Source organism: Phaethon aethereus, assembly GCF_964289735.1.
Source record: "Phaethon aethereus genome assembly, chromosome: 11".
NCBI lineage: Eukaryota > Metazoa > Chordata > Aves > Phaethontiformes > Phaethontidae > Phaethon > Phaethon aethereus.
The window spans coordinates 19,998,268-20,016,401 of NC_138587.1; the positions used below are offsets into that span (position 1 = coordinate 19,998,268).

General features: G+C 57.7%; 4 protein-coding genes across 5 annotated transcripts in view; 3 read left to right on the plus strand and 1 right to left on the minus strand.

Annotated features, from left to right (window-relative positions):
• Window positions 1-372: 372 nt before the first annotated feature.
• IP6K1 (inositol hexakisphosphate kinase 1) lies at window positions 373-7,871 on the plus strand (the record flags this gene model as incomplete). 2 transcript variants are annotated; one of them, XM_082004390.1, is made up of 5 exons in its annotated part: window positions 373-595; window positions 2,952-3,162; window positions 3,766-3,950; window positions 6,347-6,522; window positions 7,362-7,871. In XM_082004390.1, 5 exons carry the CDS (start codon window positions 373-375, stop codon window positions 7,869-7,871), a joined length of 1,305 nt encoding a protein of 434 aa, XP_081860516.1. The 2 variants fall into 2 exon arrangements, with proteins under 2 accessions (XP_081860516.1, XP_081860517.1); XM_082004391.1 differs by having other exon boundaries at window positions 3,769-3,950.
• A 2,174-nt stretch (window positions 7,872-10,045) lies between these two features.
• Window positions 10,046-12,266, plus strand: GMPPB (GDP-mannose pyrophosphorylase B). The gene is made up of 8 exons (XM_082004437.1): window positions 10,046-10,286; window positions 10,353-10,433; window positions 10,505-10,553; window positions 10,873-11,174; window positions 11,252-11,330; window positions 11,426-11,553; window positions 11,739-11,921; window positions 12,077-12,266. The coding sequence occupies exons 1-8, from the start codon at window positions 10,158-10,160 to the stop codon at window positions 12,206-12,208; spliced, it is 1,083 nt and encodes a 360-aa protein (XP_081860563.1). The 5' UTR covers window positions 10,046-10,157; the 3' UTR covers window positions 12,209-12,266.
• A 459-nt stretch (window positions 12,267-12,725) lies between these two features.
• Window positions 12,726-18,134, minus strand: part of RNF123 (ring finger protein 123) — a gene marked incomplete at its 5' end in the record, with an annotated part of 48,598 nt that continues 43,189 nt past the window's right edge. The window contains 4 exons of the mRNA XM_082004849.1: window positions 12,726-12,868; window positions 12,969-13,054; window positions 13,168-13,262; window positions 13,640-13,782. Coding sequence (XP_081860975.1) covers window positions 12,769-12,868; window positions 12,969-13,054; window positions 13,168-13,262; window positions 13,640-13,782 — 424 coding nt within the window. The 3' untranslated portion in view covers window positions 12,726-12,768. The remainder of the gene's footprint in view (window positions 12,869-12,968; window positions 13,055-13,167; window positions 13,263-13,639; window positions 13,783-18,134) is intronic.
• AMIGO3 (adhesion molecule with Ig like domain 3) lies at window positions 14,998-17,413 on the plus strand (the record flags this gene model as incomplete). The annotated part of the gene is given in 3 exon segments (XM_082004559.1): window positions 14,998-15,228; window positions 15,783-15,852; window positions 15,855-17,413. Coding segments are annotated over 3 exon segments (1,860 nt in total).

The window sequence follows — 18,134 nt, forward strand, 5'->3', positions numbered from 1 at the left end:
ATCTTCTCCTTTCCCTATCTCCTGTTAACCCTGCTGGAGAAGCTCTAGATGAGACTGCCTCCAAATTAGTGGGTGTTTACCTGTAGGATTAAAGAGGTGGTGAGGAGCATGCTGGAACAAGTGGGATGTAAACAGAGAACAGAAGAGAAACAGTTATGGATATAAATAACTACCAAAAAACTTTTCTGAGCCAACAGGGAGTGAATGCAAGTGGTCCTCTGTTCACAGGAATCTCTTTTGCTCTTTCAGATCATTGTAAGGAAGCAGATTGCCAGGATTTTCCCCCTGTGGCTTCCTGACCACTGCTGAGCTACCCCTCCCAGCCCATGTGGCTCTCCCCATGCTCCAAGAGTGCAACTGGTGCCCAACGCAATGTGTGTTTGTCAAACCATGGAATTGGGCAAGTATGGCAAGAATGCCACTCGATCCGGAGACCGGGGGGTCCTGCTGGAGCCTTTCATTCACCAGGTGGGCGGCCACAGCAGCATGATGCGCTACGATGACCACACTGTCTGCAAGCCCCTCATTACCAGAGAACAGCGCTTCTATGAATCTCTGCCCCCAGAAATGAAGGAGTTCACACCTGAGTACAAAGGTGAGGCTTGTCATTCCAGAATGCAGTGACATGCTTCAAGAACCTGCTCTCGCCTTTTCCTGCAGCTACTGATGTCTTGCTGTCTTTTGGTGTCACTTTATTTCTTGTTTTTAATTCTTTTGCAGGCTAGCAATTTGATAGGAGCACTTGGAAAGGAGGAAGTCTTTCTTTGTAGGTGTGCAGGGTTTAATGTGCTCCTCTTTCTAGACATAGAATATGCAGTGTGACAGTTGTAGTCTGAAGCTTAAGGTTATGAATGTGTAACTGCAGTAATTTTACTACCAAGTTATTGTCAGTTACAGTCTTGACCTTGAGCAAATGAAGTTAGATCACAGACTGAGCATTTGCACATTCCAGTCCTAATTTATTGCTTCCTCATCCTCTCTTATGGACCTGTATCAGAAAGCTGCTGAGGCAGGAAGCATTGCTTTCCTAGCACTGAGGTTAAGTCTTGTCCCCAGGCGCTTTGAAGGAATGGAATTTTCCAGTGTCTGTATTGTTGTAGGAGGTTGGCAGCTCATCTGTGTCTTTCAGAAGCTCAATACGCTTTCGGCCATGTGCATTTATTCGGGATGGTGACACTGGCAGGTAGCCTTCTGGGGGACTCGGCATTCCTGTTGCCTCTGCTGCTTTGTCACCGCCTGGCATTGGGGAGATGGCATTTCACAGACAGCTGGGACCACCGTCTGTTCAGAGTCTTGCTATTTGATCTGGCTGCAGCCTGAAGGTCTCAAAGCAGTGTCAGCTTACCTACCTGTGCCTGTATGCAGGTCACGAATGAAAGATAGTCTCCAACAAATGGGTTGTCTTGCAGCCTCAAGCCACTCTGGGGCCATATGGTGCTCTTGTGACCCATCAGAAATCTCTGCTGAAGCCTGTGTAGTTACTAGAATCAACATGATGTCAGGCTTTCCTTGGGAGATGTGTTTAAAATTGATGAAGCTGATAGTCCAGATGGAGGCTTGTGCTCTTGAAGTCAGAGACTTCCTGGTAGCCTGAAGGCATATGATGTGCCCCTTCACCCCAGTGTGGGATTTCATTTGAGAGTTCCATGCAGTTTCCTGATAGTCCCAGAAATTGTTCCTGCTGATCTGAGGGAGAGGAATATTGGGGATGATATTCCTGTCTGAGCACTCAATGTTACTGTAAGATTGCCCTTTCACAGAGATATCTTGAGGAGCATGTCCAGGCAGCCAGAGCACTTGGAGTGACATTTATGTAGCAACATGCTGGAGTCCTGAACTGTGTTGAGCTGCCTGAACCTTGCTGGCATTGTCATGTGCAGATAAGGAAAAAGGAAGGACAGTGACATGATGGCCTGCATCAACTGAGCAGTGAAAGGTTTCCTCACGTTTGTGATGAATCACTTGACTCAGTGCATCTAGCATCTGATACTCCTGGCAGCTCTTCAATACTGGTGACAAGCTAATGAAAGATTTTTGTTGTTACAAATTAGGAGATGGGCTTATAAACCTCATTTTCAGGGCTGGGGGATTTCCAAAGATGAAGATGTCAGCTCTAACTAGAAGTGTCAGCTGTCTTGCTCTGTGGCTGGCCAGCTAGATACATTCAGAGTCTGCTGTGAAAGATCTATACCTTCCCTTGGACTATGTGCTTTCCAGGAGCCTTCAGGAGGTAAAACTGGACAGGACACAAACGGTCCTGCTTGCCTGCACCTGGCTGAAGTAGTTTTACTTCCAGGGCCCTCTGTTTTTATTGCTAGGAAGCCCTGGGATCTTGCAGATCCCTGTTCTGTGAGACTGGCTGATTTGTCATGAGAGTGGCAGGTGTCATCTCAGCCTCAGAGCTCTCTACTTCCTCGCTCGGATGCTGGAGAGCTCCATTAGCAGAGGAAGCACACTCCTTGGGCAGCAATGTCCTTGTCAACAGGAGGAATGCTTCTGCAGGACATAGATACTTACCCAAATGAACGAGATATATTTTTGTATGCTTTGCCCCCCTCAGCATCTTGGTAGACTCTGCTTGACTTTCTCCAGTTTGGTGGCATTTGCTGCAAGACTGAATAGAAGGAAATCGTCACAGCCCTCAGCATACCAGCTGTGCTTTTGTCCTTAATTTCCTGTGGGTGGCAGAGATTCCCCTCCTGCTGCTGGCCGCTCGCTCAGGTAGCAACACAGAGCACTGTTTGGGGGATTTCTCCTCTGTGCTGTGCTAACAACATTTGGGTTCTTGTAGTCTTAAACCTCCTTTCTTAAACCTCCTTTCTTAAACCTCCTTTAATTGCTCTGGATTTGCTTTGCTGTTCTGTGAGCTACATTTTCATCTCTCCCGTTGAACATTTGGGTGCTAGTTCCCCCCCAGGAAACAGAACTGACATGTCACTTCTCTCTGGCAGGTGTAGTATCTGTCTGTTTTGAGGGAGACAGCGACGGCTACATTAACCTGGTGGCCTATCCCTACGTGGAGAACGAGGCTCTGGAGCAGGATGATATGCCAGAGAGGGACCAGCCACGACGCAAGCACTCGCGTCGGAGCCTTCACAGATCAAGCAGCGGCACTGAGCACAAGGAGGAAAAGCCTGGCCTGGCCAGTGACAGCACTGAAAGGTAAAACTTTGAGGACCGAGCAACAACATGATGAGCAGGAAATATCTCTTCCCTTTTCAGCTCTGGTGCTCCTTTTGTTGTGGGCATTTTGCACTTTCATACCGTTGGCCAGGCTGTCTTGCACTTGCTAGCCTGGCATGCTGTGGCACTGCAAGCTGCATCAGGAGTTTCTCTGGGTTCAGCACGAACTCATCCATCTGAAATGCCTCTGACAGAGGATAACCTTTGGCAGTTCATTGGATGTGGAACCAAAGCATGTGGAGCAGATTCAAACACTCTTCAGTGCACCTGGTTATTAACCCAGAGGTTTCTTCCAAGGGTACTTTGAAAAAGGGTCTCTGCCTTCTCACACCGGCCACAGCTCCCTGAGGGACAAATGTTTCTGCTTACTCTATCAATTACAGTACAACCTAGCAGAGATGTTAGACCAGATTCTTGAGCGTGGGTCACAGTATTAGTGAGGATTTGCTGTTAAGAAGGTATTGTGTGAAGCGTGCAGCAGGAGAAGCAGCAGGAGATAGTTGTGTGCAAGGGGAGGATGTGACAGTCCTAAGTATCTGGAGAATAATTCTAACGAGCAGGTTTGTTCTGTCTTTGTATCAGCAGCATCCAGGAAACAAAGAGTCCCAGGGTGGACTTGCACATCCATTCAGATGTTCCATTTCAGATGTTGGATGGGAACAGTGGTCTGAGCTCTGAAAAGATCAGCTATAACCCCTGGAGTCTGCGCTGTCATAAGCAGCAGCTGAGCCGCATGCGGTCAGAGTCCAAGGACCGAAAACTCTACAGTATCCTTTGGGAAGCAGAACTGGGTACATCGGGTTGCTGCTGCTGCTGCCCTGGCCTTACACGTTTGTATTTCCTTTGGCTTTCCTATCCTTCACACAACCAAAGTTGTCTTACATATTTCTTTTTACTGTTCCTTCCTGCTTCCCATACAGTGATGCTGATGTCTGACACTGATGCACAGAGAAGCTGTGTTTCTGACTAGATCCCATGTTTTATTTCTTCTCTGGTCCTTCTCTTTGTTGGCTTGTGTTTTGAACCGTAGCTTTTCATGTCGGGCTTTGTTGGCAGCAGATGCAGGTCTACCCTGTTCAGTAATCTCTTGGGAGGGAACTGTGTTTGTCCTTGTCACCTTTCTTGAGTCTCTTCTAGTTCTGCCGTATCCTTCTGGAGATGGTGACCAGAACTGCACACAATATGGAAGATGCAGGTGAACCAGAACTTTTCACTGATGTTTAATGCTGTTGGTCTGTAGTCTCCCTCATAATTCAGTATTTTGTTACCCTAAGATCCCATTCCTGACTGGTAATAGTTGTCTCAAAACACATTGCTCTATGCTTTAAGAATCTTTTTCTCCTTATGTTTATCATCTTGCGTGTAAACTTTAGGGAAGTTTGCCCGCCCCTTTAATGGCCAAGTCAGTATCCTCAGATCCTTGTTGAGTTTTTCCACAACTGTTCCTCATTTTTGCAACCTTGAGTAACTTAGTACTTGGAGCAAATTTGTCATCTCACTGTTCACTCACTTTTCTGGATCACTTGTTGGACATCATGGATCTCCGCACAAAGACGCTGCTGGTGACTTGGGCGGTAAGACCAGCCAGGCTAGTTTGTAGTTCCCCAGATCTCTGCGAATCGGCGTTGCGGTAGCCCCTGTTCAGTCTCCTGGCATTAAGACAGCGTTAGATGAGTTACACACCTCTTATTTTCTGTTCGACATGCGATCTCTTCTTTTGGCATTTCAGTTTGTCTTTAAACTCTTTGGGCAGTGTGACTGGCTTCCTCATATGGCTAAAGATGGATTTGTTATCTTCTGTGCCTTCACAAATGAATCCTCATGCTTTTGTCTTGAACTTGCTTGTGGGCGTTTTTTGTTTCACCTGTTGGAGCTTGATTCTGTTTTGCTCACGTAGAAACAAATAGCTGTTTTTATCATTTTAACTGTGTGGGCTTCCTTTGCCTATTCTCAAATATGTGCTTTGAGCCTCCAGCTTTTATTTTTAAATAGCCTGCATCACTGAGAATCATAGAATGGTTTGGGTTGGAAAGGACCTTTACAGGCCATCTAGTCCAATCCCCCTGCAGTGAGCAGGGACATCTTCAACTAGATCAGGTTGCTCAGAGCCCCGTCCAACCTGACCTGGGACGTTTCCAGAGATGAGGCATCTACCACCTCTCTGGGAAACCTGGGCCAGTGCTTCACCACCCTCACAGTGAAAAATTTCTTCCTTATAGCTAGTCTAAATCTACCCTCTTTGGTTTAAAACCATTGCCCCTTGTCCTGTTGCAACAGGCCCTGCTAAAAAGTCTGTCCCCACTTACAGAGAAGTATTTCTCTTTGGCTGTCCTATTCTTTTTAATCACGCTTCCTTATTTTTCTGGAGTTCCTCTTTCAAAATTGGACATAGTTGATGATAGATTTTTCTAAATGTTAAACTTACTTGCAGGTTTAATTTAGCTGTGCTGTTTGCCATTTCAGCGTAATGTGTTGAACCCGTGCACTGCAGGGCTACTTAGGGCAAACTTCAGGGTTGTGTTTTCCCCTTCGGGACAAGCTGCTGTGCTGATTGTCTCGGGTTTGTTCCCAGCGCTGTGCCCTAATGGAGGGTTTGCCATTGTGCATGCTGGTAACTGAAGGCTTCCGTCACTGTTCCGTTTCCTGCCTTTGTAGCCTCTCTGGTTTCCCCTGTGTGTTGGGCAGCGTTGCTGTTCTGGGCAGGCCAATGGCAACAGTACTGTGCTATTACTTGACCCTTGAGTTTTCGGTCCGTGGGGATTGTATTGTTTATCCATATGGCTACATTGCTAATTTAATTAGACTTTAAGCTCTCCTTTAATGCATCAGCAGTTCTTACTGGCTTACCGTGTCTTTCCTGACAGTAGTGTTCTACTCTTCAGTTCCCCCTGCTGAGTTCCCAGTACGCCTGCATGCGATCTCCTTGCTTACTGTTGGCCGTTGCACTTTTCAGGCTGATTTTTTTTTACCAACTGTCAAAACCTGGGCACCACTATTTGCGTTTTGTCCTTTTCTTCACCTCCCCAAACGGTTTGTTCTGTCTGTTCTTTGGTTCCTATCTGTTTGTTGCCCGACCCTATCTCCTGCCGGCCCAAGTCCCTCTCTGTGGTGGCCCCGGGAGCGGTGTATCTGACGGGTGAGCTCTCCTTGACGCGTCTCCCAGAGTTCCTTTTGCTGGAGAATGTGGTGCATCACTTCAAGCTTCCTTGCGTACTTGATCTGAAGATGGGGACCAGACAGCATGGAGATGATGCGTCTGAGGAGAAGGCTGCTCGGCAGATGAAGAAGTGTGAACAGAGCACTTCTGCCACCTTGGGCGTGCGTGTATGTGGGATGCAGGTAGGGATCCCCAAGGCTGCAGATGCAGTCCCGTTAGACCTCCCAGTTAGTGTTTCCTGCTGAGCACTGAGTTACAGAGTCTCCTGCTCAGGTAGGTACACCAATGTTCATGCTACATGCTTTTTTGTCTTTGTCTCTAAGCCTAGAACAAAGGAATCTGCTTCTCCTGAAATGGCCTGTTTTATCCAAAGCTGTCTTGTTCACAGACAATTAGGGGATTTTCTAATAAAATTATTTTTGTGGCTTAGTGTTCAGCTAGGATCATGGTGCCTGGGGAAGGGAGGTGTCCCTGTGTCCCAGCATCAGCTGACATTTGCTTCTCTACTGTATTGAGAGTTAAAAAGTTGCTCTCCGCTTGTGGTGAGGCCCTGCACACAAGGGTTTGCTGCTGGTGCTGTTGTGCAATAGTCGCTCTGTTCCCCACCCGCAGAAGGATCTTGTAATCCAGATCTCTGCCCACAGACTCTGAAGCAACGAGGGCCCCTCATTAATCACATGCCACATAATAACGGCAGTGTGTGCTGGCAGCAGAGGATTCTTGACTTGGCTTGGCTTAAGCCTCAGGTTCTGTTGTGCCTCTTGGGGACCCTCGGGCTGATGAGCTGCCTTTTGGGTGTCCTGGGAGAGAACCACTGCTTGGGTACCCTGACTGTGCCCGTGGGATGCACCCATGAGCTGCTTTGGGATTCGGGGAAAAGGCAGAGCTGTTTCCTGCTCCCTCTTGGGCATGGTGGGGACAGGAGTTCCCTCTGCCCTGTCAGTGCAGCGCAGCTCAGGGTGCTCTGTGTGTGGCCGTAACATGTTGCTCCCACTTGATGTGTGTTTCCTTTGGTGTTCAGGTCTATCAGCTGGACACAGGGCATTACTTATGCAGGAATAAATACTATGGACGCGGTCTTTCCATCGAGGGCTTCCGCAACGCCCTCTACCAGTATCTCCACAACGGCATCGAGCTGCGCAAGGACCTCTTTGAGCCTGTCCTGGCCAAACTGCGAAGCCTGAAGGCGGTTTTGGAGAGACAGGCCTCCTACCGCTTCTACTCCAGCTCCCTTCTCATCATTTACGATGGGAAGGACAGCAGGGCAGGGATGTTTGTGGAGCGCCGTCCGGAGACGCGCCTGAAGCGGGTGGACAGCTCTCTCCCGGAGAGCCTTCAGGATGGCGGCAGCACGGAGCCCGGCTCCTCGGCCCAGCCCAAGGTGGATGTGCGTATGATTGACTTTGCACATAGCACGTTCAAAGGCTTTCGCGATGACCCCACTGTGCACGACGGACCCGACATGGGGTATGTATTTGGGCTGGAAAGCCTCATCAACATCATGGAACAGATGCGTGAGGAAAACCAGTAGCCCCAGGCTACAGCCTCTTATTTGTGTCCTGGTTGCAGAAGCAGACAAGACCACCTCCTACCACAGGAAAAAAAGCAGACAACTCTGGTTTTAAACAATTGTATTGCTCCATTGTTTTTAAATGTACTTGGATAGAAGAGCTGAGGGGAAGCAGGATGGAAGAGCCCCTCATTCTGCCCAGATGGTTCTGACCACACTAGTTCTGCCTTCTGGAGGAGGCTCCCTAGATGCCTGCTGGGTGTTAGGTGTCCCGGTTCTTCGCTCGTCGCACGTGTGTTCTGGAGGGAGGACGTGGACATAGGGAAGAGAAAGCAGGAGAGCGCAGCGCTCTTTGGGGGGCTGGAGCTGTGGCGTGAGGAGGCTCCTGCCTCAGGAACCCCTCGGAGAGCCTTCCCTTTGAAATTCTCCTGGGTTATTTGGAAAGAGTGCCTGACTAACAGTCGGCAGCGTCTGTGGCGCTGAGGGTGAGCAGCACAGGTGCTGGTCCGCACGTTTGGCGGCGCTAGCTCTGCCCTGGGTTTTGCTGATGGGGCTTTGCTTTTGATGCTGCCTTTTTCTGCTGTGTAGGCACTGTGAATAACCACCCAACCACAGAAATAAAATGACCAAATGCAACCCCTGGCAGAGCTGCAGCCGGGAGGGAACATGGCACACCTGAAGTTGTGCTTGTTCCCCGAGGGGGTAGCACAGGCAGGCATGGGGCTCTGCGAGAGTAACTCTGCCCTGGACCACTGACCAAGCAAGAACTCAGCTCATGGGCTAGCAATAGTTTCTGTAGCAGTTAACGCCACCCCAGCTCTGCAGCGGGGCGTTTTGGACCATTTCAACCCTTCCCCTCCTGTAATGTTGGTCCCACAGGTTGTAGGCGAGTGTGTCCCTGTGGCTCAGGGCTGCCCTGCAGCCCCTGCTCTTCTGGCAGGGCCGAGGGTTAGGGCTGACTCCCCTTCTCCTCCCTGAGGGTCTCGGGGGTAGAGTGCCACCACCTGACTCTTCGTGGAGTCACTCTTTCCCAAAATAAACGACTAGTTTGTGGATGAAAGGGCCAGCTGGAATGTGCTCTGCTGCCTTGGTTCCCTTCCTGAGCCGGTGCTTTACCCGTGGCTTCCCCTGCTGAGGGCATTAACGTTTGATACTGTGGCCTGGTGGTACCAAACTGTACCCCACTCCCCATCACCCCCTTGTGTTTCTGTGCTGGGACTCCCAGTTGCTCCCTCCCTGGTGGCAGTGGCTTGTTCCATGGTGTTACCATTACCCCGGCAGCCTGAGCAGCTGCCTGGGTACCTGTAGGGCCAGGGTTGGGGTTGGTTGCTGTTGGTTTTGGGGGTTTTTTTTTTCCCCTTCAGGAAAGCTGCTTTGGGGAATACTCGCATGTAGCATGTGTGCCGGCTCTGTGGGTGCACGCTCTGCTGGGGAAGCGTTGGTGCCTGGCTGGTGGCCAGCCGCAGTGGGTGCACGTCTGCGGCACTGGGTGGGGAAGGGGTTACGTGCCAGCTTTGTCCGAAGTCGCACCTCTGCCTGTCTCCCAGCTTGCCTGAGCCGCCGATCCCCTCTGCCTTCCTTCACGCCACGCTGCCCTGCGCTGGGTTACTCCATCATCGCCTCTGCCAGCTGCTGCGGGGCTCTGGCTTTTTGGAGAGCGGGCTTGCAGGAAGGAGCGAGGCTGGTTGAGCAGCCCCAGGTACCCAGAACAGTCCCTGCCCCGTCGCAGCCCATCTTGTGCATGTCCCTGTCCCCAGCGGGTTGCTTCCCCCTTGGGGGGCCCTGACCCCTGCCCTTCCCCTTCCTCGGAGGGGCAGGGGGCGTGGGAGCCGCCTCTGCCCTTCCCTTCGTCCCGCCGCCGTGGGACTCCACAGCTTGTACATAGCCTTGACCCCCGTTTTGTTTTTACATGGATTATCACCCTGTTTGTGCTTCACGGAGAACCAAAAACCATTAAAGGATCCGTTTTTGTCCGTGGGTGTGCCGTGCCTGCCTTCCCCCGCCGTCTGAGCCCGGGGCGTGGGGCTCAAACTGCGCTCCGCTGTGGGCGGTGCAGCCCGTGCCCCTTTCCGTCTTCTCGTCCGGGGCCGCTCCCGGGGCGGGAGGGAGCGGGACCCCTCTGCCCCCGCAGCGCTGGGGGTGTCCGCTGGGCGGCTCTTCCCTAGCGGCGAGCGGGAGGACGCAAGGCAGGCGCTAGGACCCGGGCGGGCGGCGGTGACGCGGGGCGCTAGGGCCCGGGCGGGGGCGCGGGCGGCGGTGACGCGGAAGGCGCGCGCGGTGCTGACGTGTCGGCGCGAGCGCGGGGGGATGCGGGCGCTGATCTTGGTGGGCGGCTTCGGGACGCGGCTGCGGCCGCTGACCCTGAGCCGGCCGAAGCCGCTGGTGGAGTTCTGCAACAAGGCGCTGCTGCTGCACCAGCTGGAGGCGCTCCGGCAGGTGCGGTGCGGGCGGTGCGGGGGGCGCGGCGGCCGCCCCGCCGGCCGCTGACGTGCGCTCCCGCAGGCCGGCGTCAGCCATGTGGTGCTGGCGGTGAGCTACATGTCGGAGGCGCTGGGAGCCGCCATGCGGGAGCAGGAGCAGCGGGTAAGGGTCCCCCCGCCTTCCCCCGCACCCCGCACCCCGGCCCGCACCCGCCGCTCACCCTGTGCCCGTAGCTCGGCATCCGCATCTCCCTGTCGCACGAGAAGGAGCCGCTGGGCACAGGTAGGGTGCGAGCGGGACGGAGGGGGCCCGGGGGCGGCGGGGGGGACGGCGGGGCCGGGCAGTGCTGGGGACAGTGGTGGCGCCGGGAGAGGGACGCCGTGGGCGGGGCCGGGCGGACCGGGAGCATCGGGAGGGGTATGCCGGGGGGAGCGGTGGCAGGCACGGGAAGGACCAGGGACAGCAGGGCCGGGTGAGGACCGGGGGACACGCCGGGGCCTTGGGAGGGCGAGTGGGGAGCTGGGGTGGGCACGAGTGGGGCCAGGAGGAACCCGGGCGCAGGGCTCGCCCCGTCCCTGCGGCGTCACTCACGGCCGGGCAGCGGGGCCGCTGGCGCTGGCGCGGGACCTGCTGGCCGAGGGCGGGGAGCCCTTCTTTGTCCTCAACAGCGACGTGATCTGCGAGTTCCCCTTCGCGGCGCTGGCCCGTTTCCACCGGCAGCACGGCGGCGAGGGCTCACTGGTGGTGACCCGCGTGGAGGAGCCGGCCAAGTACGGCGTGGTGGTGAGCGAGGCTGACACCGGCCGCATCTGCCGCTTCGTGGAGAAGCCGCGCGTGTTCGTGTCCAACAAGATCAATGCCGGGCTCTACATCTTTAGCCCTGGCATCCTGCAACGCATCCAGGTATGGGGCTGGGGCCCGGGGTTAGGCTGGGCTGGGGGGCCAGGCCCACCACTCAGCCCTGTGTCCTGTCCCCACAGCTGCGTCCCACCTCCATCGAGAAGGAGATCTTCCCAGCCATGGCGCAGGAGGGGCAGCTCTATGCGATGGAGCTGCAGGGTAAGGCCCTGTGCATGGTGCAGGCAGCGTGGGGGTGTCTTGCCTGCACTGCTGCCCCTGCGCTGGGGGCTGTCACCGCAGCTCTGTCCCCTCAGGCTTCTGGATGGACATCGGGCAGCCAAAGGACTTCCTCACGGGCATGTGCATGTACCTGCAGGCGCTGCGGGCTCAGCACCCCGAGAAGCTGCACTCGGGGCCCGGTGTTGTAGGGAACGTGCTGGTGGTAAGTGCCAGCCCCCAGCTCACTGGCCCTGGGCACGCGTCACAGGCTCTCCCAGTCCTCCCACTGCCATCCGCCCTGCTGTCCTCGAGCTGTCCCCTCCTGGCCCCACGCTGGCCAAGTGGTGTGGGCCGTGCCGAGAGCTTTGGCTGCCCTCCCGGCCCCGGCGCAGCCCCTCTTCCTTCCAGGACCCCAGCGCCAAGATCGGTGCAAATTGCGTCATTGGCCCTAACGTGACGATTGGGGCCGGCGTGGTGGTGGAGGATGGGGTGCGCATCAAACGCTGCACCGTGCTGAAGGGGGCCCGCATCCGCTCCCACTCGTGGCTGGAGTCCTGCATCGTGGGCTGGAGCTGCTCCGTGGGGCAGTGGGTGAGGATGTGGGTGCCCCCGTGGAGGATCGGGGCTCAGCTCTTGCCCTCCCGCCTCCTCAGGCTGCAGCCACGGGGATGAGGGATGCGCCAGTGCCAGTGGGCAGGAGCGTGGCACTGAGCCGGGGCAGGCGTGACAGGGCCTCTCTGGGGCAGGTGCGCATGGAGAACGTGACAGTGCTGGGCGAGGACGTCATTGTCAACGACGAGCTCTACCTCAATGGGGCCAATGTGCTGCCACACAAGTCCATTGCCGAGTCCGTGCCAGAGCCGCGCATCATCATGTAGCAGCCCCTGGTGGGCCCTGCGCTCCCCACTCTGCCTGGATTAAATATTTATATTTCCATCTACTGCTGAGCATCATCTGAGCAGGGCCTGAGTGCTGGCTCACTTGCCAGGGCTGGCCTGGCTTCCCCTCCCCGTGTCTCAGGGCACCACATAAGGAAGAATAATTTAATGCTGCATTTCATGAAGTCAGCCCCCATCAGGGGCCAGTTAACAGCCCGAACGCCCAGCCCGGTCCCCCTGCCCCAGCCCCAGGGCTGCCACATGTCCCCACAGCTGCTGTGGAGCTGAGGCCTCAGGCTTCCCTCCCTCCCTGAGAACGGCCCATGGGGCAGAGGGGCTGCCATGGACCAGGTGCTAGGCGAAGGGGATGCTGGCCCAGAGCCTGGCATCAGGCCCCCCCCCCCCCACCCCGCCAGCCTCTCCCTCCCAGCAGCCCCCTGCCCCACGCAGCAGTCTGGTGCTGGGTCCTGGCCCTGCATTAGGGGAGAAGCCAGTGTGGGGGGGGGGGGGAGGGGGGCTGCCCCACTCAGCTGGAGGAGTGCACGGTGCAGGGCTGGGTGCTATGAGCTGGCTGGCTTGGTGAAGTCGTCCACCCCTGTGATGGTGGCCTTGCAGAAGAAGCAGTCCTTGTTGTTCATCAGGTGCTGGTTGATGCAGGCTCTGGGACAGAGGAGGAAAGGCTGTGAGCTCCCCCGACATGGCGTGGGGAGCCAGGGGCTGGCAGTCGCCCCGGTGGGGGCCACGCACACGAGCTACTCACTTGCACGACTTGTGGGAGCAGGGTCTGAAGATGGCCGAGATGGGGTGTGCATAGCAGATGGGGCACAGGTCTTCCTCGCTGGTGGGCTGTGGGGGTCACCAGGTGGTTAGCAGCAGTAGCAAGAACCCCATGTCCCAGGGCAGCTGTGCCAGGATCCAGGGCTGCTGCCAAGCATGGGGACCAGGCTGGGGGGACTCACCAGTGTGGTGGCAGCTGCCTGCTTGGACTCCTCGCTCAGGTGGCTCAGCATCTTGTCCACCTTCGCCAGCTCCTCAGTACTGATGTACTCCGTGTCTGTGGGGACAAACTGGGTGTGCGTGGGGTGAATGTGACCCTCGGGCTGTCCCGAGGATGCTGCACGGTGCACGGAGGGGGCTGCAGCTACCCTCGGGGAGCAGGCAGGACAGGGATCCCCATGCTGGGGATAGCAAGCTGGACACTGGGTGCTGTGAGGGGACAAAACTGCTGCCAAAAGGGGGCACTGGACAGCCCCATCCCAAGTGCCACCACTGCGGGATGGCGGGGGAGCCATGGACCCCATCCCCAGGGCTAAGGGGGCTGGGACATGTTGTAGGGGACACAGACACCAGCAGCCCCGTCCCCCCATCCCAGCCATGGCCGGGGACTGGTGGCGAGCACAGGCGAGCTCCCCACACGCTGACGACACTTACAGGTGTGCAGGGAGAAATGGCGCTTGTCTGTGGCTGGGGCAGCAGCCGCCAGGGCTGAGGGCTCAGTGTGGCCCAGCAGGTACTGGATGGAGCGCAGCTGGAAGCAGGGGTCTGCCAGCAGCACCGCCGTCGCACGCTCGGCCCTGCAAAGGGACACAATGAAGCCTCTGCCCCCCATCACCCCACCCCAGAGCCAGCTGGGCTTCCCTGGGCATGACCCTCCCTGCAGTCACGGGGACGCCGGGTCCCCAGGCGCTGCACAGCTAGCTGCGTGGCACCGCGTGCCCCATGGACTGCAGGGACGCTGTGCCCGGTGCAGAGGATGATGGCAGTGGTGATGTCAGAGCCCCTGGGACAGGCCCCATGGGTGACTGGGGCTGGGGGGTCCCTTGTAGGGATGAGCCTAGGGCACAGCTGGGCACCCAGCCCAGCAGACCCCACACTCCCGGCAGCACTGACCGGGGGAAACATGCTCAAATGCAGCCAAAGGGCAGCCACCCCCACCGCCTCCGACACCTCCCGCTCAGAGGCTCCGGCGGATCAATACGGTGCATTAGCACTTGCTGAGGCTGCAGCCCTCGCGCACCGATGCCCAGCTGAGCCCGGGGAGCTGCAGGGTGGCTGAAGTAGCCAGCACCACGCTCACGTCACAGCACGGCAAGGGTAAAAGGAGAGATGCCATGCAGCAACCTCATGCCAGGGCAGTGGCATTCCTGCACCATGGGGACAGCTCAAGGTGCCCCCAGGGCCAAGTGGGTCTCCCCACAAGGCAGGAGGGATCGGTTGTGGCTCTCCCCATCAGCAGGGACAGCCAGGACAGATGAAGGACACCCTAACGGGCATCTCCATCAAGCACCAGCACTCCATCAGTGCCGTGGCCTGTTCATGGCCCTCGGCAAGGAGCACAGCTGGCTCTGTGGCCAGCCCTCACGCAAGCACAGCCACCCTGGTGGCAGGAGGCAAGCAGGGGTGAGGGAGAAGCCCAGCGGCGCAGGTTGAGCCTGGGCCGGGGTGCAGGGGGTTAACAGCCCCTGGCACGCAGCAGCCGCAGCCGCCAAATTAGCTTTTTGCTGCCCTAATGGAAACCAATTCCCCAGCCTGGCTTTCCGCTTCCCACTAACTCGCCCAGGCGCTGGGTAATGACATTCCTGCGTGTCCTTCACCCTGCGGCCGCCTCCTCCCCACAGGGACCCCAGCGGGCTCAGCCGGCCCGGCTCTCCCCCTGGCCAGGGGTGCCGGGGGGTCCCTGCTGGCACATGCAGGGGGTGATGGGGACAAAAGCAGCAGGGAAGGACCACGACTGGGTGCTGAGCAGCTGGAGGGCGATACAACTGCCATCCCCGCTCCCAGAGGTGACGATGGGGTGGGTTTATTCCAGCATCCTCCCAGAGGCTGGGCGGTTGCGGAGCAGCCGGCACGGCCGCCTTACGGATTACAGCCAGTCGAGCTTGCCGTTCTCCAGCAGGAGAGACGGCGGCTGCGCACCGGCGAGGCTGGAGGGACGGCGATGTGGCCCTGAGCACCCCTGCGGACAAGCGACCACGCAGGGCCAGTGCTGGCTGCGCATCGCCCTGCCCACTCAACGGAAGGCAAGGGAGGGCCACGGCCACGGCCACCACCGCGGCCACCACTCCCCGTGCCGGGACCAATGGGATCCTGCCCGGCCCACATGTCGTGCACCGCCAGCACGTAAATAGGGGCAGGAGCGGGACTGTGTTCCCGCAGCGAGCCCGGCACCCTGGGAGATGCTGGCCGGGAGGGAGCCGGATGCCAGACAGGGCTCGCTGGGGGCCGGTGCGTGGGGATGTGCCGCGGCGGTGCTGAGCCGTGAGAAACTTTGTGCTCCAGAGACGTGCGGCTCCAGGAGGCAGCAAGGCGCTCACCCATCCCGAAACACAGCCCCGAAACGCCGGAGCATCTCAGCCCCCTGATGCTGGACACCGTCCCCCTGCACCCGGGTGCCGGGCAGCCCACGGCCGGCTGGAGCACAGGTATGCAGCAGCCTCTCTGAGACGTGGCGGAGCTGGGCAGGGCGATGCCGCCCTTTAACTCTTTTCAAGCCCCAGGGCTGGAAGTGGGATCCTCCTTTGCGGGGTGCAAAGGGGCATCTGCGGATGCTTGGTAGAGACCCCCGGCAGGATAGCACAGGGGGAGACCAGGGAGGACCGTGGCACGTTTTTTCTTGTGTCTCGTCGAGCCTGGCTGTGGCGCCAGGCTGCGCAGAGGCTCCTGCCCGCCACAATGTCCCCGTGGGCACCCACACACCCGCTCTGGCCGCGGGTGGCGAAGCTGCTGCTGCTGCTGCTGCTCCAGCTGTGCGCCCACGGCCACGCTCCCCGTGCCTCCCCGCTGCCCCACCGCTGCCCTGCCGCCTGCATCTGCACCTCCGACCTGCTGAGCTGCAGCCGGCAGACGCTGCAGCGTGTGCCCCGGGCGCTGCCACCCACCGCCACCACGCTGGACCTCAGCCACAACGCCCTCACCCAGCTCCACGACCGCTGGCTGGCTGCCCTCCCGCACCTTGAGGCCCTCCACATCAGCCACAACCAGATCAAGGACCTTTCTCCGCAGGCTTTCCACAATGCCTCCTACCTGCGGCACCTCGACATGTCCTCCAACCACCTGCACGCTGTTGAGACGCACTATTTTGATGCACTGGTGAGCTTGGAGGAGCTGCTGCTCTACAACAACCGCATTACGCGAGTGGATGAAAACGCCTTCGCCAAGCTGAGCGGCCTGCGGAAAGTCTACCTGAGCTGGAACAACCTGACCACCTTCCCCTTCCACTCGGTGCAAGGGCTGGGCAACTACAGCCTCCGCACACTGGACCTCTCCTCCAACAGCCTGAGCAGCATCCCTGTGGAAGAGCTGGCGGCTCTGCCCGAAAACATCAGGAACGGCTTGTACCTGCACAACAACCCCGTCAGGTGCAGCTGCCCACTCTACCTGATGCTCCAGCGCTGGAAGCAGCAAGGTTTCAGCTCCGTGAAGGATTTCTTCGAGGAACACATCTGCAAGGTGTCTGACAATGTGCCCCGGTCCCTGATCAAGTTCCTCAAATACAGCCACATGTTTGAGAACTGCTCGGCGGGCCCCGAAGACATGCACCCCGTGCCCTTCCCTGTGATGGTGGACCAGACCCTGCTGCTCGCGTGCAACACCAGCCTGCCAGCTGCGGCCACCACCTACATGTGGATCTCCCCTCACCACGAGCCCATCAAACACCCGGGGAACAGCAACCGCTCCTTGGAGGTCTACCACAACGGCAGCCTGAAGATTGCGGTGGCCAAGCCCTGGCACTCAGGGGTCTATGTGGGCTTGGCCATCAACAGCCCCCGCAATTTCAGCAGGCTGTGTGAAGTCAACGTGACGGTCCACTACCCCAAGCCGGACGGGGAGACCTTCAGCACCGGTCTCACGACCCTGCTGGGGTGCATCGTGAGCCTGCTGCTCGTGCTCGTTTACTTGTACCTCACGCCCTGCCGCTGCCTGAGCTGCTGCAAGAAGCCGGCTCCTCTCAGCCCTCCGCAGGAGTGCAGCGCCCAGTCCTCCATCCTCAGCACCACTCCCCCCGCCACCGACGGGCCAAACCGCAAGGTCAGTGCCAACAAGCACGTGGTCTTCCTTGAGCCCGTCAGGGAGACGCAGAATGGCAAGATCCGCCTGGCCCTCGGCGAGGACTTCCCCGATGCCAAGCACCCCAAGGTCCTGCAGCTCAAGTCAGACTCAGAGTCCATCAGCTCCGTCTTTTCAGACACCCCCATTGTGTCGTAGCAGGACAGAGCTGGGAGGAGAGCCAGGGCCTCCCAAGAGTTGCTCTCCTCCATCACTGCTACAAGCAGGATTATTGGGCACACCAAAGTCCCAGCTTGACCGTGACCCGCGAGGGTGATCGGCATCACCCACAACTGCTCCAGCCATGAGCTCCTGGTGGGTTTTGGGCCAGGGACACATTGGTGCCCGGCAAGAGCTCCTTGCGTAAGCCACTGGCAACGGCCTCGTCAGCACAAGGGTAATGCTGATGACCCAGCAAGCCTGAAAAATCTCTGCTTCACTCGGGCAGCCATATGTCCCTCATGGTGACACCGGGGCTGGTGGTCTGCCATGGCCCTGGGCACACGAGACCCAACCTGGTGCCACCACCATGGACCCCCAGGCCAAAGAATAGCCGTGACGAGTGGGGCAGTGTCCTCACTCATGCCAGGGCCCCCTGGGATGGCAGCGCCACCGTTCTCTCCCAGCCCGTGCCATCCCCATCAGCATGCCGTGGCCGGGAGCGGTGGGAACGTGACACTGTCGCAAGGGGGGTACGCACCCCCTTGCCGAACGTGGCCATGCAGGAGGGACGGAGCTCAGAGCCTAACCAGCCATGCAGCCAAGCAAACGTTACAAGCTTTTGCCTCCCGAGAAGCTGTAAATAGTCAAGGTAGGATTAGGTGACACGACACAGCGCCCCGGCCCGCATTGCTCAGAGCTCCCCATGCCACCAAGGACG

Excerpts from the sequence above, each read along its gene's own strand:
- GMPPB (XM_082004437.1), top strand. The coding sequence starts at position 10,158 with ATGCGGGCGCTGATCTTGGTGGGCGGCTTCGGGACGCGGCTGCGGCCG. Across the intron at positions 10,287-10,352 it reads AGCTGGAGGCGCTCCGGCAG|GCCGGCGTCAGCCATGTGGT; the intron begins GTGCGGTGCGGG and ends GCGCTCCCGCAG. Across the intron at positions 11,922-12,076 it reads GCTGCTCCGTGGGGCAGTGG|GTGCGCATGGAGAACGTGAC; the intron begins GTGAGGATGTGG and ends TCTCTGGGGCAG.